This window comes from Geotrypetes seraphini, chromosome 7 (genome assembly GCF_902459505.1).
Source record: "Geotrypetes seraphini chromosome 7, aGeoSer1.1, whole genome shotgun sequence".
NCBI classification, from domain to species: domain Eukaryota; kingdom Metazoa; phylum Chordata; class Amphibia; order Gymnophiona; family Dermophiidae; genus Geotrypetes; species Geotrypetes seraphini.
In genome coordinates, this window is record NC_047090.1 from 10,117,466 (window position 1) to 10,140,489 (window position 23,024).

Genomic DNA, 23,024 nt, shown 5'->3' on the forward strand with positions numbered 1-23,024 from the left:
TTGTTGTCGTAAAAAAGGCAATATAAGGAAGTATTCTTACCAACCTCATCTGCCTCGGCATACTCATATTCCAAAAGAAGCAGATAGTGTAGCTGACGAGCGCCATCCATTTCTCTCTGGAAAAGTACTAAGTTGCCAGAAGGCACAACAGTTAACAGCTGTTGAATGCGCTGGAATCAGGCGCTGTTATATACAGCCTACGAATCCCAAGAGGCTGTGCGGCTCTATCTGCCGTGAAGCACGTAGCAACCACTAGTGACACCCTGACGTCACATGCACGCGACAATCCAGCTGGAAGGAAGGGGGGAGGGATAGCTGGCCCATAAAAGTGTTATTTGATTTTGGATTTTTTTTTTGCTATTTGGCATTGATATTTGAAATGTACAAAGCGCAAGGAGAGCACGGGGTTAATCTGCAACTTTCTCGCCATGCGCATTAAAAAGCTGAGATTCACTCCCGCGCTCGCTATACTCATTCCAAAAAAATTAAAAATATATTTCTAACGCTTATGTACATGAAAGTTTACATATATTTAAAAGTTTAGATATACAGTGGTGCCTCACACAACGAACTTAATTCGTTCCAGGAGCAAGTTTGTTATGCGAAAAGTTCGTTATGTGAAACGCGTTTTCCCATAACAATACATGTTAAAAAAAATAATTCGTTCTGCAGCATAAAATATGCTAAGATGACATAAAAAAAGATAAATTTGTCAAAATGGTGAAAATGGTGGTCTTGCTGAGGCCAAACTCTTTGACGAGGTCACACTGTTTTACCCCACATTCACTCCTTCTAATTATTTCCCGCTTCATTTCAACGGAAATCACCTTCCTGCTTTTTTTAGAAGCCATGATATATAAAAAATATTGAGTTTATCTTAAAAGGACGACTGTATACAGTGAGAGAGGGCAGTTAAGCGCAGTGACTAACGACTGCCTGCAGTGCCTGCGCGGAAGGATGCAATACATCGGCAGCTCGGGCGACTTCGTTGTGTGAAACGAAGTTCGTTGTGTGAAACGAAGTTCGTTGTGTGAAACGAAGTTCGTTGTGTGAAGTTCGTTGTGTGAAACGAAGTTCGTTGTGTGAATCAAGACATGAAGTTCGTTGTGTGCATCGTTCGTTGTGCGAGGCGTTCGTTATGCGAGGCACCACTGTATTTGGGATTTTTGAAGGGAAAGATATATATTTTTAATGGCGTTCTTAACATGCACGCGTCAGTTGCTAGGCAGAAATAGTCAGTGAGGACGTAAACGACTGGTACCTCAGCAGTCATAACTTCTTGAAACGGAAAGGCCAGTCGGTTTGGACGAAATGGTTTCGTGAATCGACGCGTCAATAAATTGACATGCCTTTTTACTCATTTGCATGTTCAGATCGGATGGGGTCTGGAGGAAGGTTAGTGAATCGAGCCGGAGTCGGAAAGTGAGCGCAAACCGAGCGGTACACGATCGGTTTGCTTAGTGAATCTAGCCCTTTGTTTTGAAATCTCCTCTTATAGCGAAGCAATGTAAACAAACGAATGGCGGTTTGAAAGGATGGTATCCACATAGCATTTTTTCAGCCTCTGCTGGGCTGAATTTTGGCGGTCCCTGACGAAGGAGCTCCCAGCCTTCAAACAGAGCTTGGTTGGACATTTAGTGATCATCGGCCCTTCAGCTCCAGAAAGCGAACACTTAAAGCAGAGACTGGATTTCTATGCAGCTCAGGGGTCTCTGTAACGAGCAGATTTGCAGAGTCTGTTGATGAACTTTAATGAAAATATGCATGCGGCCGCTGTGAGTGTAGAAACTTTCTTGCTTATGGATTGATTGATTTGATATTACTGTATTCATCGCTATTTTGGCTTAGGTTCATTCACTGCATGAGCACACAGTTGGTTCACCCGATGATGGTGTGTAGCTAAAAACGTGGAATTTTTGTGCCAAAGGCTTTTGTAATCAATTGAGTGGGTCTTTGTACCCCGTCTTCTGAGCTTATTACCTCACACTGAAAGCCCCTATATTCTCTAATATTACTTTTTAATTATTGTGGTATTCAGTGTTCGTGAGTATAGAAAGTTTTAGCCCCAATCCTGTCTTTTTTTCTTTGAAGTACCATTATGCTTTTGTTTGGGGGGTTTCTGTGGTATTTCACCATTCAGATCATAAAAATTCTGGTGACTGTGCAATCCTACATATTCAGTACCTTAGGCCCAACAGTGAATATCAGAGTCCAACTCATCCCTTCAAAAAACCTGCAGCTAAGGCTACACTCCGTTCAGAACACTGCCCCTCACAAAAGAAGGTGGCTGTAACCCAAGTTCCCCTGGGACACCCTCTGCTACTCCTGATGCTGGAATAAACTCTGCAGATTTCTTCCGATGCCTTGAGGTGAGGATGCAACTTCTCATCCTTTCAGAAAAAGGAAGAAAACTCTTTCGATGCCTTGAGGTGAGGATGCAACTTCTCATCCTTTTCAGAAAAAGGAAGAAAACTCTTTCGATGCCTTGAGGTGAGGATGCAACTTCTCATCCTTTTCAGAAAAAGGAAGAAAACTCTTCCGATGCCTTGAGGTGAGGATGCAACTTCTCATCCTTTCAGAAAAAGGAAGAAAACTCTTCCGATGCCTTGAGGTGAGGATGCAACATCTCATCCTTTCAGAAAAAGGAAGAAAACTCTTCCGATGCCTTGAGGTGAGGATGCAACTTCTCATCCTTTTCAGAAAAAGGAAGAAAACTCTTTCGATGCCTTGAGGTGAGGATGCAACTTCTCATCCTTTTCAGAAAAAGGAAGAAAACTCTTTCGATGCCTTGAGGTGAGGATGCAACTTCTCATCCTTTCAGAAAAAGGAAGAAAACTCTTCCGATGCCTTGAGGTGAGGATGCAACTTCTCATCCTTTCAGAAAAAGGAAGAAAACTCTTCCGATGCCTTGAGGTGAGGATGCAACTTCTCATCCTTTTCAGAAAAAGGAAAAAAACTCTTTTGATGCCTTGAGGTGAGGATCCAACTTCTCATCCTTTTCAGAAAAAGGAAGAAAACTCTTCCGATGCCTTGTGGTGAGGATGCAACTTCTCATCCTTTTCAGAAAAAGGAAGAAAACTCTTTCGATGCCTTGAGGTGAGGATGCAACTTCTCATCCTTTTCAGAAAAAGGAAGAAAACTCTTTCGATGCCTTGAGGTGAGGATGCAACTTCTCATCCTTTCAGAAAAAGGAAGAAAACTCTTTCGATGCCTTGAGGTGAGGATGCAACTTCTCATCCTTTTCAGAAAAAGGAAGAAAACTCTTTCGATGCCTTGAGGTGAGGATGCAACTTCTCATCCTTTTCAGAAAAAGGAAGAAAACTCTTTCGATGCCTTGAGGTGAGGATGCAACTTCTCATCCTTTCAGAAAAAGGAAGAAAACTATTCCGATGCCTTGAGGTGAGGATGCAACTTCTCATCCTTTCAGAAAAATTTTATATCAGATTGTGTTGCTTCAAAAGATAACGTTTGTCAATTCAGACTTCCCCTCCTCAAGTTCTTTAGCATATACCGATCGGGTGTGAATTTATTACTCACTGGTCTTGTGCTGCTACAGGAAATAATAACCCTAGAGATGTCAGTAGCGTAGCAATATCCCCTCCTTAATGGAGCACTTCCATGCCCTAACCACTTGTCTACAACTTCCTGTTTAGGGTTGGCATGCACTTTCGGAACAGACTTGGCCACTGCTGCTTTCCAGCTAGGACAGAGAGCAGGAAGCAGCTACATCAGCACAAGCCAGCCCAAATGTTATTTCTGGAAGCAAGCCATGAATGTGCTCATGCAGCGTCCCATGAAAGCAGATGTTTCAGCGTTCGCACCACAAGACGACATGTAAGCGAGGAACAGATTTCAACAGGTAAGTAGCCAGCCACCGTAGTCAGAGTCTCTTTCAAACACTCGCCATGACAATTCAATGCAACACCACTACGAGGATGGTTTGAAAAGCTGGGTGAAAAAGCAGGTTAGACAGCGCAGTCTCCATCGAGGGCTACAGAGTTAGTCCAGCGAGTTTCCGTTTTTTTTTTTTTCGTATCATAGGAAAAATAGCTTATGAAAAAAACTGGAAACTCACTGGACCAACTTTGTCTGTTTGAAAGAGACTCTGACTATGGTGGCCTTCTACTTTCCTGTTGAAATCTGTTCCTCGCTTACATGTCGTCTTGTGGTGCGAACGCTGAAAAGATCTGCCTTCATGGGATGCTGCATGTTGTTTAACTTGCTTTTTTTTTTTTTTTTTTAAACCACCCTTGTATGTGGATCTTGAACAGTCCTAAATATTTAGGTAGCGTGAGCTACATCAGAGCTGTTTGGACAGTGGCGATAACTTTGAGGTAAGCATTAGGACAGCTTTTGGGCTGTCTTCAGTCTATTTGGATAATTGTCCTGCTAGTGGGGTGTAACAGGGCGGTGACGGGGGTCCGGATTTTACTCTAGTAAAATCTGGCAACCCTATTCCCGAGTATCTCTTCAAATCTTGCAGTTTTAGACAGACAATGTGGAAATAAAGCAACCTAACTGCCTTATTTAGTAGTGAAAAAAAATCATAAGTTCAGGGAGAGGAGCCAACTTTCTGAAGGTGCCCTCTGCCCCCTGCCCTGGTATCTTTTGCATTCATAGCCATCTACATTTCTAGGTGATCTGTTTCTGTCTTTGATGGATTTTCTCTCAAATAGGAGCCGGACTGATCCGAATCCAGTGTGGCTCAGAAGGGCATTTTTCCATTGCTTTCGGTTTAGCTTCACTTTCAAAGAATTTAGGAGTCTAAATGGTCACCTTTGAAAACTGACTAGCACTTCAACAAAGTGAGAAAGGCCAGGAGCCAATAATATGCATCTGGCAATCAACCAAGAAAACCTGGCTCGACTTCGATTCATCTGATTTAAAAAATTGGCCCACATGATACCTTATTACAGGGAGCTGCGTTGACTCCCCATGGAAGCTCGAGTGCAGTGTAAGTTCGGTTGCCTGTGTTGCAAAGTAAGATCTGGGATGGCTCCAGCCTATTAATTTTTTCCCATCATAGACGTTCCTCTTGGATAGCTTCCCTTTTTGATTTTCCATCACCCAAAGATATCATAATTGACTACTGTCATTTCAAGCAGCTACTTGGGATACTGATTTTCATCAATTATTCTTTACATCATATCAGAATTTTAGGAAACTATTAAAGACTGCTGTGAACTTCACATAAAGGGTGCCACATAAACATCTCACCAGAACTCCCGTATAGGTTAGGGTGAGCCCCCTTCCCCCAACACACTATACTCACCTGTCTACAACCCCAATAGCCCTTATGGCAGTAGAGTAGGGTTTGGGGGGATTTTGGTGGACCTACGTGTTTCACCATAAATGTAGTGGTTAGAGTGGCTTATGGGCCTGGGTCCTCCTCTCTATGGTTCACTTGCCCACCCCCCAGGCTACTTAAGACCCCTGTATGCAGCTCTACTAGATTTTCCTGTGCCAGGTGCTGATGTTCTGGAGGCAGGTATGTACTTTTTTATTCTGACGTTTGTGAGGGTGTGATGGGGTCAGTGAACACGGGGGAAGTGTGTGTGGCTTTTTACTTTGTCTCTGCAGTGGTTATCTGCTCTCTTTGGATACCTTTTGGGCACTTATACCTGTTTTTACATCGTCTAACTCACAATGTATAAGTTCCATCCAGGAAGTCTAGTTATCCCTACTCCCCACTGAAAGCTCCCCAAAAAGGTTTCACAAGATAAGACAGGAGAAGGACACAAACCCCCCAACCTCACATCTAACGTTATTCTGAAAAGAAGGCACTAAATAAACCACACTTACCCATCTGACACCCCACATTCCAGAACTCTTGAGGATTGTAATTGGAAGACGTCGTTCTGGTTCCTTTAGGGTAAATTCTTGTAACGAACCTCAAAGTGTGGGCGAGAAAATCCTGAGCTGAAAAGAGGAACCAGATCATATTAACTACATCACAGCACTGGAGGTTTCCAATTTATTAACATTCATTGGCAACACCTGGGATTTTTCTGCCATCTCCCTTAACCATAGTAACTGCCGTTGGCTATGGTCCATGTAGCAAAGCGCAAGTTTGGCCAATCCACAGGTGGATGAGTATAATTGTGTACTCTGAAATATTTCAAAATTATCCCTAGCTAGTGAGAAAACGTAATATTTTAAAAGAAAGGAAACATCCTGTGCTTGCACCTTGCCAAAGGGTCTACGACATCTCTACACAACCTCTACAATTCATCAAGTACAAGTGGAAGAAAATGTACTTCATACAACTTTTTGAAGAAATAGTATCGTAAAAGAAAACCAAAACGTAGAAACTGATTTTCTACCTTCCGAGGAGCTTTGGTGAGCAACAGTCATTGAGAATAAAGAAGGCCAAATACCTGTCTGTCTTGCAAACTTTTGACCACGAGTCTCTCCAATTGAGTTATTCTCATAAGCCTTCTGATACTGACTTGAACGTTGAAAGCTCTTAAATTTCTCTGCTTTCGTGTAGATGACAAGATTTGAGAGCTCCATGGCCACCTTTACTTTAGCCTGCAAACAGAAAGAAGTTCTGAACACCGGAACCGTCCTTTAGAGCAGTGTATCGCAAACCATGTGCCCCGGCAGATTCCAGGAGGAAAGGTGCTGGCACCGGCTGACTGCATATGGGACATGCCTCTCACAGTGAGAGACATACCCTGCAGGCAATCAACCGGTGCCGATGACTCTCCACCTTGCCGGTGTCTCTCCTCCTCTCCCCGCACCTCCCCTCCTCCAGGATCCCCCACCCTTCGGTGACAGCTTCAGGGTCGCAGCCGGAGGGCCTTGTCAGCATAGCTATCGCTAGCAATCAGCATTTTCAGTTGGCATAACTTATGTCAGCAAAGGCCTATGGGAAATTATATCAATCTGACTTTGGCATGTGAATGTAGATAGACCCTGAGTGTAGGCAGACTGTTTCATATAACCCCAAAAGACTGTTTTAAGTAGCCCTGATTGAATCATAATTAGCTAAAAGGTGTTAATGTGTTAATGTCTGTTTAAGAGGGTGCTTAGGACAATGGGTCCAGGTGCACAGATAACTAAAGTTAATCAGAAACTATTGTCAGAGACAGACTGGAAATACATATATGACTACAGCCTATTTTTCTCTTGTCTACGGAGGAGGGGGGAGATTTAACTTCTATTGAAGCTCAATAGATTCTAGTTTTTAGAATAAGTTTCCAAACTATAAAAGCTCCCTCGCAGCATCACCCCCCTCTCTTGGCTCTTGGCACTCTGGTCCTCTCTTCTATCTCTTGAGCTCTCTCTTTCTCTGTCTATCCTTCTCTTTATCTATGGAACACGAAGCTTGGACCATCACCCCATCCCCCTTTTCTCTCCCTCTGCCTTTCCCTGGAACTTCAGGCTTCTATGTCTCTCTTTTCCTCTGAACTCTGTAAGGCAGGGAAACTGCGTTGCTCTCTCATTAATTGTAATGCTTAATTGTAATGCTCATAAATATTGCTTTTCTATAAGCCTATTTCTATAATATATTCTTTATGCAATCACCTCTGGCTGTGCCTTTTTGATTCTACTTCCTAGTGAATGTTCAGTGAGGGAACTGAACCTGGGACCTGGCGTTTGTAAGGGCGCCTCTCAAGTGACCCCCACCAACCATATATTGTGGGGGCCACTAACAAACCTTACAGGCCTCATGTGCAGATGTCGATGTGATGACGTCACGCATGGGTCGACGTCCGTGCACTTCCAGGTCGAAAAGTTTGCGGGACTCTGCTTTAGAGTAACCGAAGCTGCCAGGTGGTGCCATTTTTCAGAGACGCAGTAGGCATGCGTACACTGTCAACGGAGCTTTTTACTAATCTGCATTAAACATTTAGGCCCAGGTTCCATCAATGGCGAATGAAATTAAGGCACCTAGATAGGCGCGCCTACCCAATCTAGGTAACTAACTTATCCCCCCTAACAAAGCCATAGCATGATTTTTAGCGCCGGCTGCAGTGGTAACAGCACCGATGCTCATCGGAATTCTATGAGTGACGGAGCTGCTTCTGCCACGGCCGGCTGCCATGCTATGGTTTTGAAAAAAGGGGGGGTTAATTTTTTTTAATTGGTTTAATCAGTGCTAATAGTTGAAAGCACCATTACAAACCAATTTAAGCAACATGCAAAAAAATGAATTAGCTGGCAGGCATCTACCACTTCGAGGAGACTACAGGCAGGTAGGCATGGTTAGGAGCGGATTTCAAGTGGATTTTGGGCATGGTGTCACTTAGACACACTCATGTAGGCCAAGAAAACCCTGGCCTACATGGCAGTGTACCTAAGGTTTTAACGCTTATTGGCACTTAAGAATGCTTAGGCGCCGCCGGGCACATTTCTATAAATAGTGCCCGTGCTCATAGAATCAGGACCTCAATGCCTGGTAAACTGCACAGTATTTGCAAAAGCAAAGCCACGTTAAGGCTTTTGCTATCATGTAAGAACATAAGAATAGCCTTAATGGGTCAGACCAATGGTCCATCAAGCCCCAGTAGCCCGTTCTCACGGTGGCCAATCCAGGTCTCTAGTACCTGGCCAAAACCCGAGGAGTAGCAACATTCTGGAACCCCAAAGAGTAGTAAGGTTCCAGAATCCCAAAGAGTAGCAAGATTCCGGAATCCCAAAGAGTAGCAAGATTCCGGAATCCCAAAGAGTAACAAGATTCTGGAATCCCAAAGAGTAGCAACATTCTATGCTACGATACAGGGCAAACAGTGGCTTCCCCCATGTCTCTCTCAATAACAGACTATGGACTTTTCCTCCAGGAACTTGTCCAAACCTTTCTTAAAACCAGCTACGCTATCCGCTCATACCATAATCTCTGGCAATGCGTTCCAGAGCTTAACTATTCTCTGAGTGAACTGTTTATTAAGTGCTTTTGGTGCCGGGGGTGAGGCGTGGTTGGACAGTGATAGTCATCTAAATGGTAGGAGTAGAGGTAGGTTATAGGGATAGGAGTAGACGTAGGTTATAGAAATAGTCAGGGACCACTGCTCAGGCAATAGGCCTGATGGGCCGCCGCGGGAGCGGACCGCTGGGCGAGATGGACCTCTGGTCTGCCTCAGCGGAGGCAACTTCTTATGTTCTTATGTTAACATAAGCTGCTCTAAAATAGTTCTCCCTTGTTAAGTCTTATCTTGGTACTGCATGCTAATTGTACTTAGATGCTGAACCAGAATTAGAAAATGCTGGTTTCCACCCCCCTTAGATACGGGTAAAATTTGCAGCTACTGGGCAGAATTTTCCTACATTAAACCACAGTAACTGGAAATTTTACTGCACTTTTGTAAAAGGGAAAGGGATTGGGACTTGTATACCGCCCCGCCCCCCCCCCCCCAACCTCCTCGCCTTTTCCCCCAACAAACTCCGGCCATGTCAAGAGGGCCTGGAGCATGTGCGGATGTGTGTGATGTTATCCGGGCATGCTCTTCAGGGCTTTCCAAAACCTGGACAAACTGCTGGGTTTTGGAAAGTCCCAGACAGTCCTCTAAAAAGAGGACATGTCTGGGCTTTCACAGACATCTGGTGGTAACCCTGTGTGTGTGTGACTAGCAAGTTGGTTACTTCTCCCATTAAAGGCCTGGTGAAAAGCCAAGCTTTCACCTGATTCCTGAAGAAGAGATAGAGATAGCCTTGTGTTAAGCAAAGCCTTTCAGGGAGTGTATTCCATATGGTGAGTATCATATCGTGTGATGTCCTTTGGAGAGGGTGTGGTTAGAGATACTCTCTGGGCGGAGCTTAGTGATCTTGTATAGAGGGAGATCCTGATCTTCAAGTACTCTGGGTCATTTTCTTTAAGGACCTTACGGAATAGATATAGAGTTTTAAATTTAGCCCTATATGGTTCTGGTAGTCAGTGAAGGTTATGCAAAATTAGTGTGATGTGGTCATGTGGCTTTACAACCTTCTACCGTTGTCAGTCAATTGGAGATAGTGCAAACACTTTGTGATCAGAGCAGTGTAGCGTGCATTACAGTAGTCAAGTTTTGATGTTATAGCATGTACAACTGTGACAAGACTTGCCATCTCAATGTAAGGAGAGAGGCAGGGTAGTTATAATCAGCTCGTGAAGGTTTCTTGGATATGGGGGGATCAGTGTACGTATGTGGCATTCCATGGTTCCCGATTTGTGGAAACTTGTAATGGCTACATTTTTTAAGGATGCTTTTCAGGATCTGTCGTAATTATTTCATCTGAGCGTGTGTTTGTTTAAAATTATTTCTTAAGTTTATCTGTAGGCTACTTAGAAAATTGTTCATTAGTGGCAGGCAGTTTTCTCGTTTTACCTTGACTTGTTTGTCTTTAGATTTACCGGACTTGGACAACTGGAACTGTGACGGTTTTTTTGACTTTTTGGAATATTTTGCTTGCGGTTCGTCCTCCTCAGTCTCTTCCTCCTCGTCCTCATCCTCATCCTCTTCTTCAGTCTCGCCCACCTCATCCTGCTTTGCACTACTGCTTTCTGCATCCGTGCCCTCAAGACCTCCGATTTTCTTATTTTTTATCAAGATTTTGAACTTGAGTTGCTGTAAAAATAAGACAGATAAGGGGACGGGGGTGTATGAAATCGATCAATCTCATACACCCAACAGCAAACACAAGTTACTCGGAATAATGCGACTTAACACAAAAGAAACGTAATAACCATCCATGCTAATGGACATATATTTATCTAAGAAGCCCACATGCAGATTTTGGGACGTGATTAACCATGATAGAAATGCAAAATCAGAATTCAGAGTCTTACGGAGTCGCATGCATTTATTTTAAACCATAGAGGAAAAAGTCTCATTTCTTTTCTGCTAGGGATAATAATACTCTGAGCTAATACCCTCTCGCTCACATAATCTTCTGGGCTGCAGGAATTATTACAAAACTTAATAACAAGACAGAAAAGAGGTCCTGGGCGTAAGAAGCAGAATCCAATATGGCAAGCTTTGAAATGGCCTACTAATAGCAGTGGTATGGGCTATTTGTGTGATGAATTTGGAGCCTGCATGGGACAGATTTGGATTGGATGTATAACATTGGATATACCGCTATGTATCTTAGGGTTAAGCAGTGTACAATTATTAAACTTAAGCTCCTATCACAATTTCACAAAATTATCTTCCACAATTAATGTTCTAGCGTTAGCTCAAAGTACTTGTCTTTTCCCTAATATTGTCAAGTTAAGCCTAATGTTGGTGAAATAACGTCATTCTAATAAGTCCTTGTTGAATGCTGTCCAACCGAAAATTCCAAAGAGCTGGTCCAGCATAAGAGAAAGCTCTTTTCCTGGTAGAAGAAAGCCTAATGACCTAGTGTCCTGCACCATAATCTCCCCAACCCTGAGATGTCCTAGCTGTCTAAATTAGATTGTTAGCTCTTCTGAGCAGGGACTGTTAAATGTACAGCACTGCGTATACCTTTCAGAGCTAGAGAAATTATAAATAGTAGGTCGTAGTAAGGCCTGGTACTTGGAGTCTTCTTGGAGATGAATGCAATGCCCTCAGATAAGAACCCAGGTCTAGCTATGTGCGATGCTTGATAAATAAGACACAGTAAAAAAAATAGTAGTAGTATGTTTGGGTTTCTTGGCTCCATTAATTAGCTGAGCAACACTGTTTTATACTTGGTAAAAGATAGTAGAGAGAGCGGGGGGAGGGGGGGATGGAGTGCAATTGCATAGGGGCAACCAGCAAACTAGGTAGACTGGATGGACAATTTTGGTATTTACTATGCGTTATGCCTGTTCTATGACTGGTATAAGTTCTCAAGCCTAGATTACAGGCACGTATTTTCACAGTTATAGAATTGTATATCCTTCAGCTACTAAAATCCACACAGATTAGCAGGATGCAAAAAAGAAAAAGAAAGAACAGAATGCATACCTAGGCCTTGCAGAATGAAATTGGCTTGGAAATGCCCTTTGGCTAACAGCTTTGGAGAAGGTCATCCGTGAACAGCGTCATAAGAATGAGGGTTAACATCCTTTTTTTAAGTTCAATCTTTATTAAGTTTTAACATCTTACAGAATAATACAATTCACAAATAAATCATATCATATGAATACTTACAATAAGAAATTCTTAACAATAACACATCAATATCTTATCCACCCATCCCCCCCCATCCCACCTCCCTTCCATTTGTCTGGCAGGTCATTCATACAATCACACCCTCTAAAGGGCTCCATACAGCCTTAAATGAGGCCATATTCCCAGACCTTTCATCTACATTAGCTTCATATCTATAAAAGAGACAATACTGTCTCCCACCAAAAATGAAATTTTAAAAGTGTGAAGTCTTTCCAGTTTCTAAGTATAGATTGCAGTGCCACTCCAGACAGTATCAGGAACATTTTAGTTTTGTTTACTGTCAATAAAGTTGTTGAAGGTATACGGACTTCCAATATACTTGGTATTTTGATCCAAACTTCTTGCCAGAATGACTGAACCAGTGGGCACAGGCCCTGCGTGTTTCAAGGGACATTGTAGGTGGTGGTTAATTCAAGCATTGTTGGTGAGACAATACTATACATTTCCCAAAGGCATACACTATAATTAGCGCAGCACATGTGGGAGGGAGGGACAGAGTGAGCAAAGGAGGTGGGGAAGGGAAGACAACTTCATTTGGTTTGAAAAAGTGGCTCTACAAAGCAGATGAGAGTTGAGCTCTGGTTCTCTGTGAATGCCATCAGAGTCGTGCTAATGCTTCCAGCCTACACTATCATTATTAGGAGGTATTTCTGTTTGACAGCATAATGAGATCAAAATACTCCATTAGGAAGCAGAGAGAATGAATACAGGCCTAATTTAATTCCTCCATACAGCCAAGGTTTCAGTGGGGAACGATAAATCTTTGCCTGTCCAGGAGAATGTGAAGCTCAATAGCTAATGCGCCGTTTATTAAACATGAAACACAGACACCGGAGTCCAATGCAGCCGTGATATTGTTACAGGAAACATTTCTGCATATGTTCTATGATTTATATAAGAATGGACATACGGCAATTTCAAACATAAAAGAGCCATGCCTCTCCACTCTTTACAAAACCAGAAATGATCAACCAAAAATTCAAAGTGTAGGAGAAATGCCCAAAGAGATTAAGAGTGGGATCCTCCTTCTCCAGCAAGAAAATTCCCTGTGGCAACTCTGGACCTGCATCACGCAGAAGGCTATGGCTCTCTCCATTCTGCAGCTAGGACAATAGCAGCTGAGGCCATAAATCCTCAGAATGTATGCAATTTACAAAGTCAAATCTTGTTCCATATCAGGTGCTGCTGTGGCGAGTTGCAGGTTTTCCATCCCAAATGCTACTTCAGATTGGGTGGAGTTGGACCCAACCAGATCCTTATTCCCTTAAATCTGAAATGTTTCTGTTAGGGGTCGATGTCTCCAGAAGGGCATATCACGACAGTAATGAACCTCACCCTCACATCCAAATGATCTCACGTTCTCAAATTTACTGCTGACTCTCTGTGTAGTACTTGCTTCGGGCCAGACGGAACTTCATTCTGGAGTTCACAGCATGTAACATAGAAACCTGATGGCAGATAAAGGCCAAATGGCCCATCCAATCTGCCCATCCGCAGTAACATAAGAACATAAGAACATAAGCAGTGCCTCTGCCGGGTCAGACCACAGGTCCATCCCGCCCAGCAGTCCGCCCCCGCGGCGGCCCAACAGGTCATGACCTGCCTGAATCACCAGAAGGGGCCCCCTTGCCCCCTAGGTTTCTCATCGAAGTCCTATCTTCCCATCAAAGTCCTAACCCTCCGGCCTTGCACCTGCACGACCTGGTGAGCTGTCTATACTTATGCAACACCCCAGCACCTCCCTCAGTACCCCACGATCCCCTTGTCCCTCAGGAATCCGTCCAATCCCTGTTTGAATCCCTGTACTGTACTCTGCCGGATCACTTCCTCTCTCTAAGAGACCCATGTGCCTATCCCAGGCTTTCTTGAGTTCAGACACAGTCTCTGTCTCCACCACCTCTTCTGGGAGACTGTTCCACACATCTACCACCCTTTTACTCCTTTCACCTCTTAACTTCATCCTATACCTTCTCATTTCAGAGCTTCCTTTCAAATGAAAGAGACTCAACTCGTGTACATTTACATTACATATGTATTTAAACATCTCTATTATATCTCCCCTCTCCTGCCTTTCTTTCAAAGTATACAGATTGAGATCTTTAAGTTTGTCTCCATACGCCTTATGATGAAGACCACATACCATTATAGTAGCCTTCCTCTGAACAGACTTCATCCTTTTTATATCTTTTTGAAGGTGCAGCCCCCAGAATTGTACACAACATTCTAAATAAGGTCTCATCAAAGTCTTAATGACATAAACAGAACCGACCCATAGTTGGATATGTGAAAAGACGGAAACAATGCATAAACAAAGGCAGTAAAAGCAGGGTCCCAGGCCCAAACCTTCCCTCTGTGGTATGCTGGAAAACAGAAAGAGAAGCCATGCTCTCACCAGCGGGTTTGTCAGATCTGATGAATGGTCAGATAGGCAAAGGTTAGATCATCGAGACTATACTGTATGTAGAACCAGCCTATCCAGATGTGGTTGGAACGTGCTTTCAATCAAGCCTGTGAGACCCAATACGATGAGAAAAGTTTCTGTATCTTCCTGCCACATTTTCTTGCTCCCTGACTGCATTTCTTGATACTTGAGGATCTTCTCTCTCTCCATATAATTCACATAATAGTCACTTGACACTGGTGCATCTAGGTCACCGCTTTCTTTCTGTTCAGACACTCTCAGCTGTTTCAGAATGTTTTCACTCACACACTTATTACTTGGATCTATAAAATTGTACCAGATGATATTCTGCCAGCGGCAGTCAGAGTTTTTGTAAACACTTACCATCACCGGCTAAATTAGCTCCCAATATTCAGTGCCAGGACACATGTGGCTACCAGTGCTGAATATCTGGGACAACTAGGAAGAGCCCTGGCTGTCGGAGCTTAGGCAGGCGCTGGTCAATATTTAGCTAGGGCCTACATAAGGCAGTTATATGAGCCCCAGCTAATATTTGGCCAGGACCCGCATAACTTTCTTTTAAGAGCTACATTCCCCTTCCTGGCCCCTTCCTTCTCCCCCCTCTCTCCAGTCCATATCATGTAAAAGCCCAACCCCCCCCCCCCCAAAACCATTGCACCCCCATCCTGGCAGTCTAGGTAGGCCCTCCAGGCCTACATGTGTTTCCTTGTGATCCAGTGGAGTATTGAGAGCAGGCCTGAAGCTCCCTCACTCCTGCCCCTTGCAGAAGCTGGAGAAAATGGCTGCTACAATCTCTCACAGTAGTTCATGGGCTTGTGTAGTATGCAAGGCTATCACAAGGGGTCACAAAATATAGGTACTGGCATAGTCAGTGCAGGCACCTGCATACATGGCCCGCTTAGCTATGTGGGTGCCAGCACTGAATATTGTCGACACCTGCATCATCACCAGCTCCTCCCTAACTCCGCCCCCGAATTGCCCACTTTATTCTGGGGCCAGTCAGAGGTGATATACAGCTACACTGCCCGCTTTAGGGTCACTGAATATCAGGGGTTAGGGAGTGATAAGCAATTTAAGCAGGCAGAAGCCTCTTCTTCTCAATACAGTTTCCAAATTTTTATTGAGAAGTGGCCACTTCTTGGTGCAGCCATCTTGAATTTAAGGAAATCTTGGCACTCTGAATCTAATGAACTCTGTGTAGTCCTCACATTCAAAGGAAGTGCTGCAGAATGTACTTAGCGAAGGAGAATTTTTTTTTTAAATCCACAGAATTCTATTTCTTGGACAAGTAAACACTGGAAACATGAAGGAAAGGTCTGTCAATGGATAAAGCTGATGGTAGGCCTCAGAGGATAGGTTCCTCAGGCCTGGGCATACTGGCAGGAGAAGGGGAGATGGCAGAGATCGCTGAGGGAAAACAAGAGAGGAAGGATAGGAAGCACAACAAGAAAAGAGACTGACAATAAGACCGAAAGAGAGCTAACAAATAGGCATGTTGGCATTTTGAGAAGTCTATGCAGAGGAGCCAAAGCTTCCATCAACATCAACGCCATTGTGGTCATTGTTAACACACAGTATCCTGACTACTTTTAATTTTATTTTCAACATCTGCAGTACTAAATGTCGTATGAAATGCTACATCCAGGCACCAGATAATATGCTGGGCTCATACATTCAGTTCTGTGAAGCAGACACACAAAATGTTGTGTCAGTCCTTGTTGCAAGGTGTCCAGGTCTCACCGACATTTCAGCCACCGTGCTGTGGCTTTCTTCAGGGTAGGCTCTGAAGTCTGCAGTGTGACTTTGGAAATAGTGGGTTCACTGACCTGATTGGGAACAGGGCAGTCCACCAATTTGAATTTTGGCGGGAAAGTTGGTTGGTCAGAAATTTGAATTTTGTTGCGAAAGTCCATAGAATGGAAAAAGTCTCTGGGGTGGGGGGTGGACAATGAGCTCAATTAGACTTCAGCAGTGTCTTTTCTCCTGCAAACGACAGTGATGTCAGCAGGCCCCATGGGAAGTGAGAGAAATACTGACTTCGTGGACCACCCTGCTGCTGTCAACACAGAAACAACAGTTCCAGCAGGAGCAGACGACCTTCTCCCAGATAAACAAGCTTGCGTTTCAAGTTATTGTCTACCCAGCATGGAAAAACAAGCTTGAAAATGGAACATAAAAGTTTCTTGTTAAAATAAATTACACCGTCTAACAAGAGTCAAGGTTAACAGGCCCATGCAATAAAGCGCAAGAAAGTCCTTTGGGGCACAGTAAAAACAGCAAGGCATGCAGGAAGTCTTTGGGCACCTTTTAAAATGGTCCAGAAAGATGTCTGCACGAATTATAAAGGCGATAATGATCAATAAGTCTGAACCTTAAGACCAAATCAGGCTCTGGCATGCTGCATGCTCTTCACATATGCTATTTAGGAAAAACTTGCCGGCAACCTGATTTTTAACATTTATATCTGTCCTTGAAGAGGATTTTCTTTAGAGGACATCAGGGGAAAATGCAGTCAGAAAGGATGGTGACTTCATCCAGTTACAGACGCTACCACAATCATTCATTGTGAAGCTTCATCGTCCTTGTGCATCAGTAAACCAACACCAGCACCAATCCTTCCAGTGGCAGTCTTTTGTATCCACCTGCTGCGGCTGGAGGCATTTTCAGACATAAGAACATAAGAATTGTCGCTGCTGGGTCAGACCAGTGGGCCATCGTGCTCAGCAGTCCGCTCACGCGGCGGCCCCCAGGTCAAAGACCAGTGCTCTAAATGAGTCCAGCCTCACCTGCGTACGTTCCAGTTTAGCGGGAACTTGTCCAACTTTGTCTTGAATCCCTGGAGGGTGTTTTCCCCTATAACAGACTCTGGAAGAGCGTTCCAGTTTTCTACCATTCACATAAAGAGAAAAGGAGGCCTTTGGAGTCAACATCTGTGATGCGCCTGCGGGAGATAAAGAGGGGCATTTTCAATAGGACAACTAAGTCTATGTTTTAGTGGAACCTGTGCAGAACTGTGGATGCAGCGGGATATAAATTTTTAAATAAATAAAAGGGAACAAGGGAAAAAGAAGGGAGCTGGCCTCGACAATAACATGAAAACAAAACAAAGAGGTAAGAGAGATGTCTAAACCAACTGCCTCTTGGCGCCTTTCAGTTTCAAAACACCAACACATTCTCAAGCAGGACAGTGAATACTTCGCGCACATTGTCCCCTGAGGAAGGTAACCCTGTTTACCGAAACACGAATCCTGGTTGGGACTTTCCTAGGACTCCACTCACTTGGGACTTTGAATGGTCTTTCTAAAGACCTAAGACTTTTATACCTTCTTTTGCATATATGGTGTTTTGAATAAAGGTAACTATCGGTTGGTTTAGACATTTCTCTTGCCTCTTTGTTTTGTTTTCGTAAATAAATAATAGGCCATTTTCAAAACTGGTGAAACCATTAGACACCCAAATATATATATATATATTTTTTTTTTCAAAAATCATATATTTGGACATCTTGGCTGCCAGAACATCTAACTTTATTCGCTATTTTCAACCACAGAAACGTCCAAGTTCAAAATGTCCAAATCGACACCATTTAGACATGGGGGGGGCAGCATTTTAATGGACTGGCCACACAGACATATCAACAGAGCAGAGCTGGACATCCAAAATATAGAAGCCATAATGGAAAAGATGTCCAGGAAGAACAGGACATTTTGAAAATTAACTAGCTGAATGTCTGAAAAATCGCCATCCAAAACCCGTTCTACTGGACATCCAAAAGCTCCAATTATATGACCTTTAAAACGTCTAAAGTAGAGTTCTGATTATACAACCTGCAGGACATCCAAAATAAGTTGGCTCAGAATACATCCCCGATGACGTCAAAATGTTACCGCGTTAGTAACAGGACATCCCTGACGTCCTGCCCATCACTTGGAATGCCGATCCCTTGTGGGTATAGTGAGGAATTGTGGTAATGACAGGAGATAAAGAGAATAAGAGAGTGAGGTTGAGAGAGATAGAGAGACAGACAGAGAGTGTGAGAGAGCTAGAGACAAATACATTTCTTTTATGGGTGGGTAAGCCACGTGGGCTGATTCTGGTTAGAGAGTGGGCGGGGGGTATATAATAAATGTATGCACCCAACAAATAGAATACATTAAATGCATTTTCACCAGTATTTAGGCAGACACACTCACACCAGCTCACATGTGTGTCTATACACAGTTGCACTAGCATTCTACATAAAGACACACTTAGAATTAACCCCATGACAGTTGTAAAGCAGCTTCATAAGGGTTGGAGAGTCATCGCTGGAGAACAACCGGTGGCATGAATAACACAGGACACAGACTGCAGCTAAGTTCTGAGTTTTGATCGTTCTGAGACATGTTACACAAACACAAGTGAGAGTTCAGTGGGTTCATATTATTTGAAGTTTTTGAATTTATTTGGAACAATTTTGGAATTTTTTTCTGACCAATGCTGATATGAGCTCGGATGGTATTACCGAGCGAGTATATACTTATATTGAGGTCTTTTTCTCCACATCTTCTCACTTAGGGTGTTTGAGTTGGATGTCTATGAAGCCCGTTCTTTCTTCGTTTTGTATTGGAAGTGGACAGCTTCTAAAGTGGCATCGAGTGCGATTTGTGCTCAGGAAAATCCTGGTGCTGAGCCTCTGCTCTACAAGAGAATTCTAGAGACTCCAGCTCTTAGAAACAATCAGTTTGGCAACGACCACTGTAATTAAACAGGGCTGCCCAACAGAGTTTCTATAAGAGGAAAGCAAGATGCCTATTGTCAGAACGAGAATGTTAGCAGAATCCGTGCATTACGAGAAGAGCAGATAATACCTACATCATAGTAACATAGTAAATGACAGCAGATCAAGACCCAAATGGTCCATCCAGTCTACCCAACCATACACGTTCTATAAATTAATTAATCATTTAATTTAAATGGTCTTTTTTCTTAGATATTTCTGGGACAGAAACCCAGAGCTCTGCCCGTCAGTGTGCTTAGTTTCTATCTACTGGAGTCCCCGTCAAAGTCATGGGACCAAAGTCCAGCTGGGCATCATGTGAAAGGGAATGGAACCTCTTCAAGTACTTCCTCATAATGCTCAGGACTGGCTACCACAGAGAAAAGCTTGCAAGTTCCTCCTAAATCAAGGGTGCTCCCCCAGGTCACTCTCATAATAACATGCCTGGTGCTGATAGGAAAAGCCTTCTGTGAATGGGGAGAGTCCCAGCATGTGACTCCACTGTACGGAGGCCTCACTGTGCCAAAACAGCTGTCCACCAGGGCTTCTCCTCTGAATCTCAGCTGCCGCACTTCTGTAGGGCAACAGAGCGGGCCATTGCAATGGATTGGTAAGAAGAAGAACCTTTTGGGTCAGTCTATGGGCTTATGTGCACATGAGCTTAAAAAGGGAGGGGCTGTAGTAAGGATGAGCCATGCCTGGGGCAACCCCCCCCCCCAACCGCGCGTGCACCCTCCTTCCCTTTCCCCATACCTTTTTTAACTTCTCCGGCGTGAGCAGCATGCCCACGTCGGTGTCAGTTTGCCCTTTGACATCACTTCCTAGGCATGGGTCCCGGAAGTGACATCAGAGAGAGTGCCAATCATGGGCAGCAATCTCATGTTGGGGAAGGCAAGGGCTGTGCACACGCAACAAGGAGAGGAGCGGAGGCAGAGGAGGAGGGGTGCAGTGCTCTTAAGAAGACTGCGCCAAGGGTGGACCACACCCCCCTCACTACGCCACTGTGTAGATTGCAACCCTAGGCTGGGGTTTGTTCTGTCTAGTGATTGAGTCCTTTGTGGAAATGGGTGCTGCTTTTTCAAAGGTAGATTGGGGGGATCACATCTGCACTGGGTAAATCATTGTTCTTAAAAGTGCAGCAGCCTCCAGTGAGTTTTCAACAATGACTCCAAAGAAAAACCAACTTACATTTCCCAAGAAGCAAAATATAGCTTGTTACCTCTGGGGAAGGCAGAACTCCAGAGAATGAGTTATTGAGGGTGGAGCTTAACAATTTGTCACCCAAGATAGATGTTAAGTATCGTGCCATTACTTTTTGTTGCTTAGGAGAGCAGTGGTTTTCCAAAGACAGGACAATAGGGTAATCCGAGACCTAGATATGCAATTACAGAGAAAAGAAAGTCGTTAGAAAGACTTGGGGTGTCAGAAGAGTCATTTGGGTAATATCAGTTTTAAGCAAACTGCAGTGAAAGAGAATTACTCTTAGAAAATGGATAATTAAAAGCACGGAGAATGTTTGGCTTGTTAAACTCAATATTCGATACCCCCTGTGAAAACTAATACTCGTGAGAAGAGCTTCAGAATTTTCTTATATGGATTCTTTAGTGTCCGGATTCTGGAGCCATGTCATCAGCTTTGCATGAGATTTTTCTAGTGCATTAGTAGCAGGCAGAAAGCATGTGTGCATCCCATGAAGAAAACAAAGTGAAAAGAAATCAGTGGAAGACTGGTGAGATAGCAACGTGCCCTGGACACAACACATCTCGTCAAACTGAGGCACGGTGTCCGTAACAGAAAACAAAAGGGGGTTTGCTTATACCCCAGCAACATACATTTCACCAACAAAGTGGGACTAGAGCCAATGGATGGAAAACTGCCTAGATTTAGGTCAATATAATACGGTTTCTGGCCTGAACAGATGGGGCTCATCCATCGCAGTAACACCAAGCCACCGATTCCTGTTCTTGAGGAAGTAGCACTAGTTATTCATTAGAGATCTGCATCCTCTTATTCCATGAAAGGATGGCAAACAAGGCAATTGCACTGGGCCCCCACATCACTAGGGCCCCCAAACCTGCCTGAAGTTGAAAGCTTTGGCGGTCTCCTCCCTAGCGTCTGCCCAAGGCCCCATCATGTCTAGCACCGGCCCTGGTGGACATAGAAGGGACATGTTCAAGCATTCCCAGAGTAGAGCTTAATGAGAAAGGTTAATATTGGCAAACAATGGTGGGAAAGAAAAGGGGGATGAGAACCAGGGATACAGAAGTGAGATCACATGATGGAGAAGAATATGTCGATGAGAGACACAGAGAAAAAGAAAGAGAGAGAAAATGAAAGACATCCTAGGACGGGAAACACTCAAGAAAGCAAGATTAATGAGAGACACCATAGGAATTGATGAGCTGGATGGGAGATTCCATGGAGAAAGAACAGGTGGATAGGAGACATAATTATTGCCTCTGATTAGAAACTAGGTTAACCTAAATTCAACCGCTGTTGGGCTTTTTAGAAACAAGATTATAGACTTACCATAGTACTCGAATATAAGTCAAGCCAAGTATAAGACAAGGTACCCTTTTTCCCCCCATAAAAGGAGGAAAAAAGGTTGACTTGAATATAAGACGGGGGTGAGGGTAATATTCATGTGTCCTTCCAGGATCTGTGCCCTGACCCCCCCCCCCACTCCCTCCCTGCACTCAGCCCCCCTCACTCCCTGCCAGGTTCTCCATCCTGTCCCCCTCACTCCCTGCCAAGCTCTGCACCCAGCCCCCCTCCCTGCCCTTTACCGTGTCCCCCCCCCCCTCTCCCGATGTACTGCAGGCCTCCACTGGCCTGCCATATGACATGGTGGGCCAGAACAGGAGGGATCCCTCCCATTCCTGTCCCGGCCAACTCTGCAATTTTTTTAACCTCCTTCCCACCTCCCGCCCTTCCTCCCCCCTTGCATACCTTTTTTAATCCTTGGTGGTCCAGCAGTGTACCAGGCAGGAGTACCTGAATGGCCATTTTAAGTTCTTGCAGCCCAGCGGTATACCGGGCATAAGCAACCTTTCCTTGCTCCTGCCCGACGCTGAGCCGCTCGCTGAATAGGTCCTGCAAGTTCTCATGAGTCCCGCAAGAACTCAGGTCAGCTATTCTGCAGGGTGGGTGGGCAATGATCTGAATATAAGCCGAGACCCTAATTTTTGTGCTACTTTTTGGCCCCAAAATCTCAGTTTATATTTGAGTATATACGGTACTAGCCTATATTTTAAGGCAATGCATGCAAATCTTCATGAGCATGAATATTCATTGCGGATATTCTGAAAACCTGACTGGCTGGGGTTCCCCCCCAAGAAAGGTTTGGGAGCCCCTGTTTTAAGGAAGTTCTCAATACTTTACTCACATTTGTAATTCCTGTATTATACGTACCACAAATGCATATTTTTCAATCACTTCAATAACCGTCCTAAACTGAAGTTTGCTCGTTAACGTGTAACCGTGGTAGACAATTGGCTCATCACCTGGTCCATCCCAACAATCAATTTCCAAGCAACGGCATCCTTTGAAAAGAGCGCTGCAAGATATCAAGAGAAAATCAGTTTAATAATGAAATTAAGACACTATAACTGAGTTAATAGTGAAAAGAGCAGAACCCCATACCAAGAGAAATTTGGTTTAGTGGTGAAAGAGCAGAACGGGATATCAAGAAGAAATTAAGAACAGCCATCATGGGTCAGACCAATGGTCCATCTAGCCCAGT

General features: G+C 43.9%; 1 protein-coding gene across 1 annotated transcript in view; it reads right to left on the minus strand.

The window, feature by feature from the left end:
- PLCZ1 (phospholipase C zeta 1) overlaps positions 1–23,024 on the minus strand; it is a 47,447-nt gene that overhangs the window by 13,663 nt on the left and 10,760 nt on the right. The window contains exons 3-7 of the mRNA XM_033953334.1: positions 22,694–22,838; positions 20,502–20,654; positions 10,308–10,547; positions 6,378–6,531; positions 5,803–5,919 (exon numbers count right to left, since the gene is read on the minus strand). Of these exons, the coding sequence (XP_033809225.1) occupies positions 5,803–5,919; positions 6,378–6,531; positions 10,308–10,547; positions 20,502–20,654; positions 22,694–22,838 (809 nt within the window). The remainder of the gene's footprint in view (positions 1–5,802; positions 5,920–6,377; positions 6,532–10,307; positions 10,548–20,501; positions 20,655–22,693; positions 22,839–23,024) is intronic.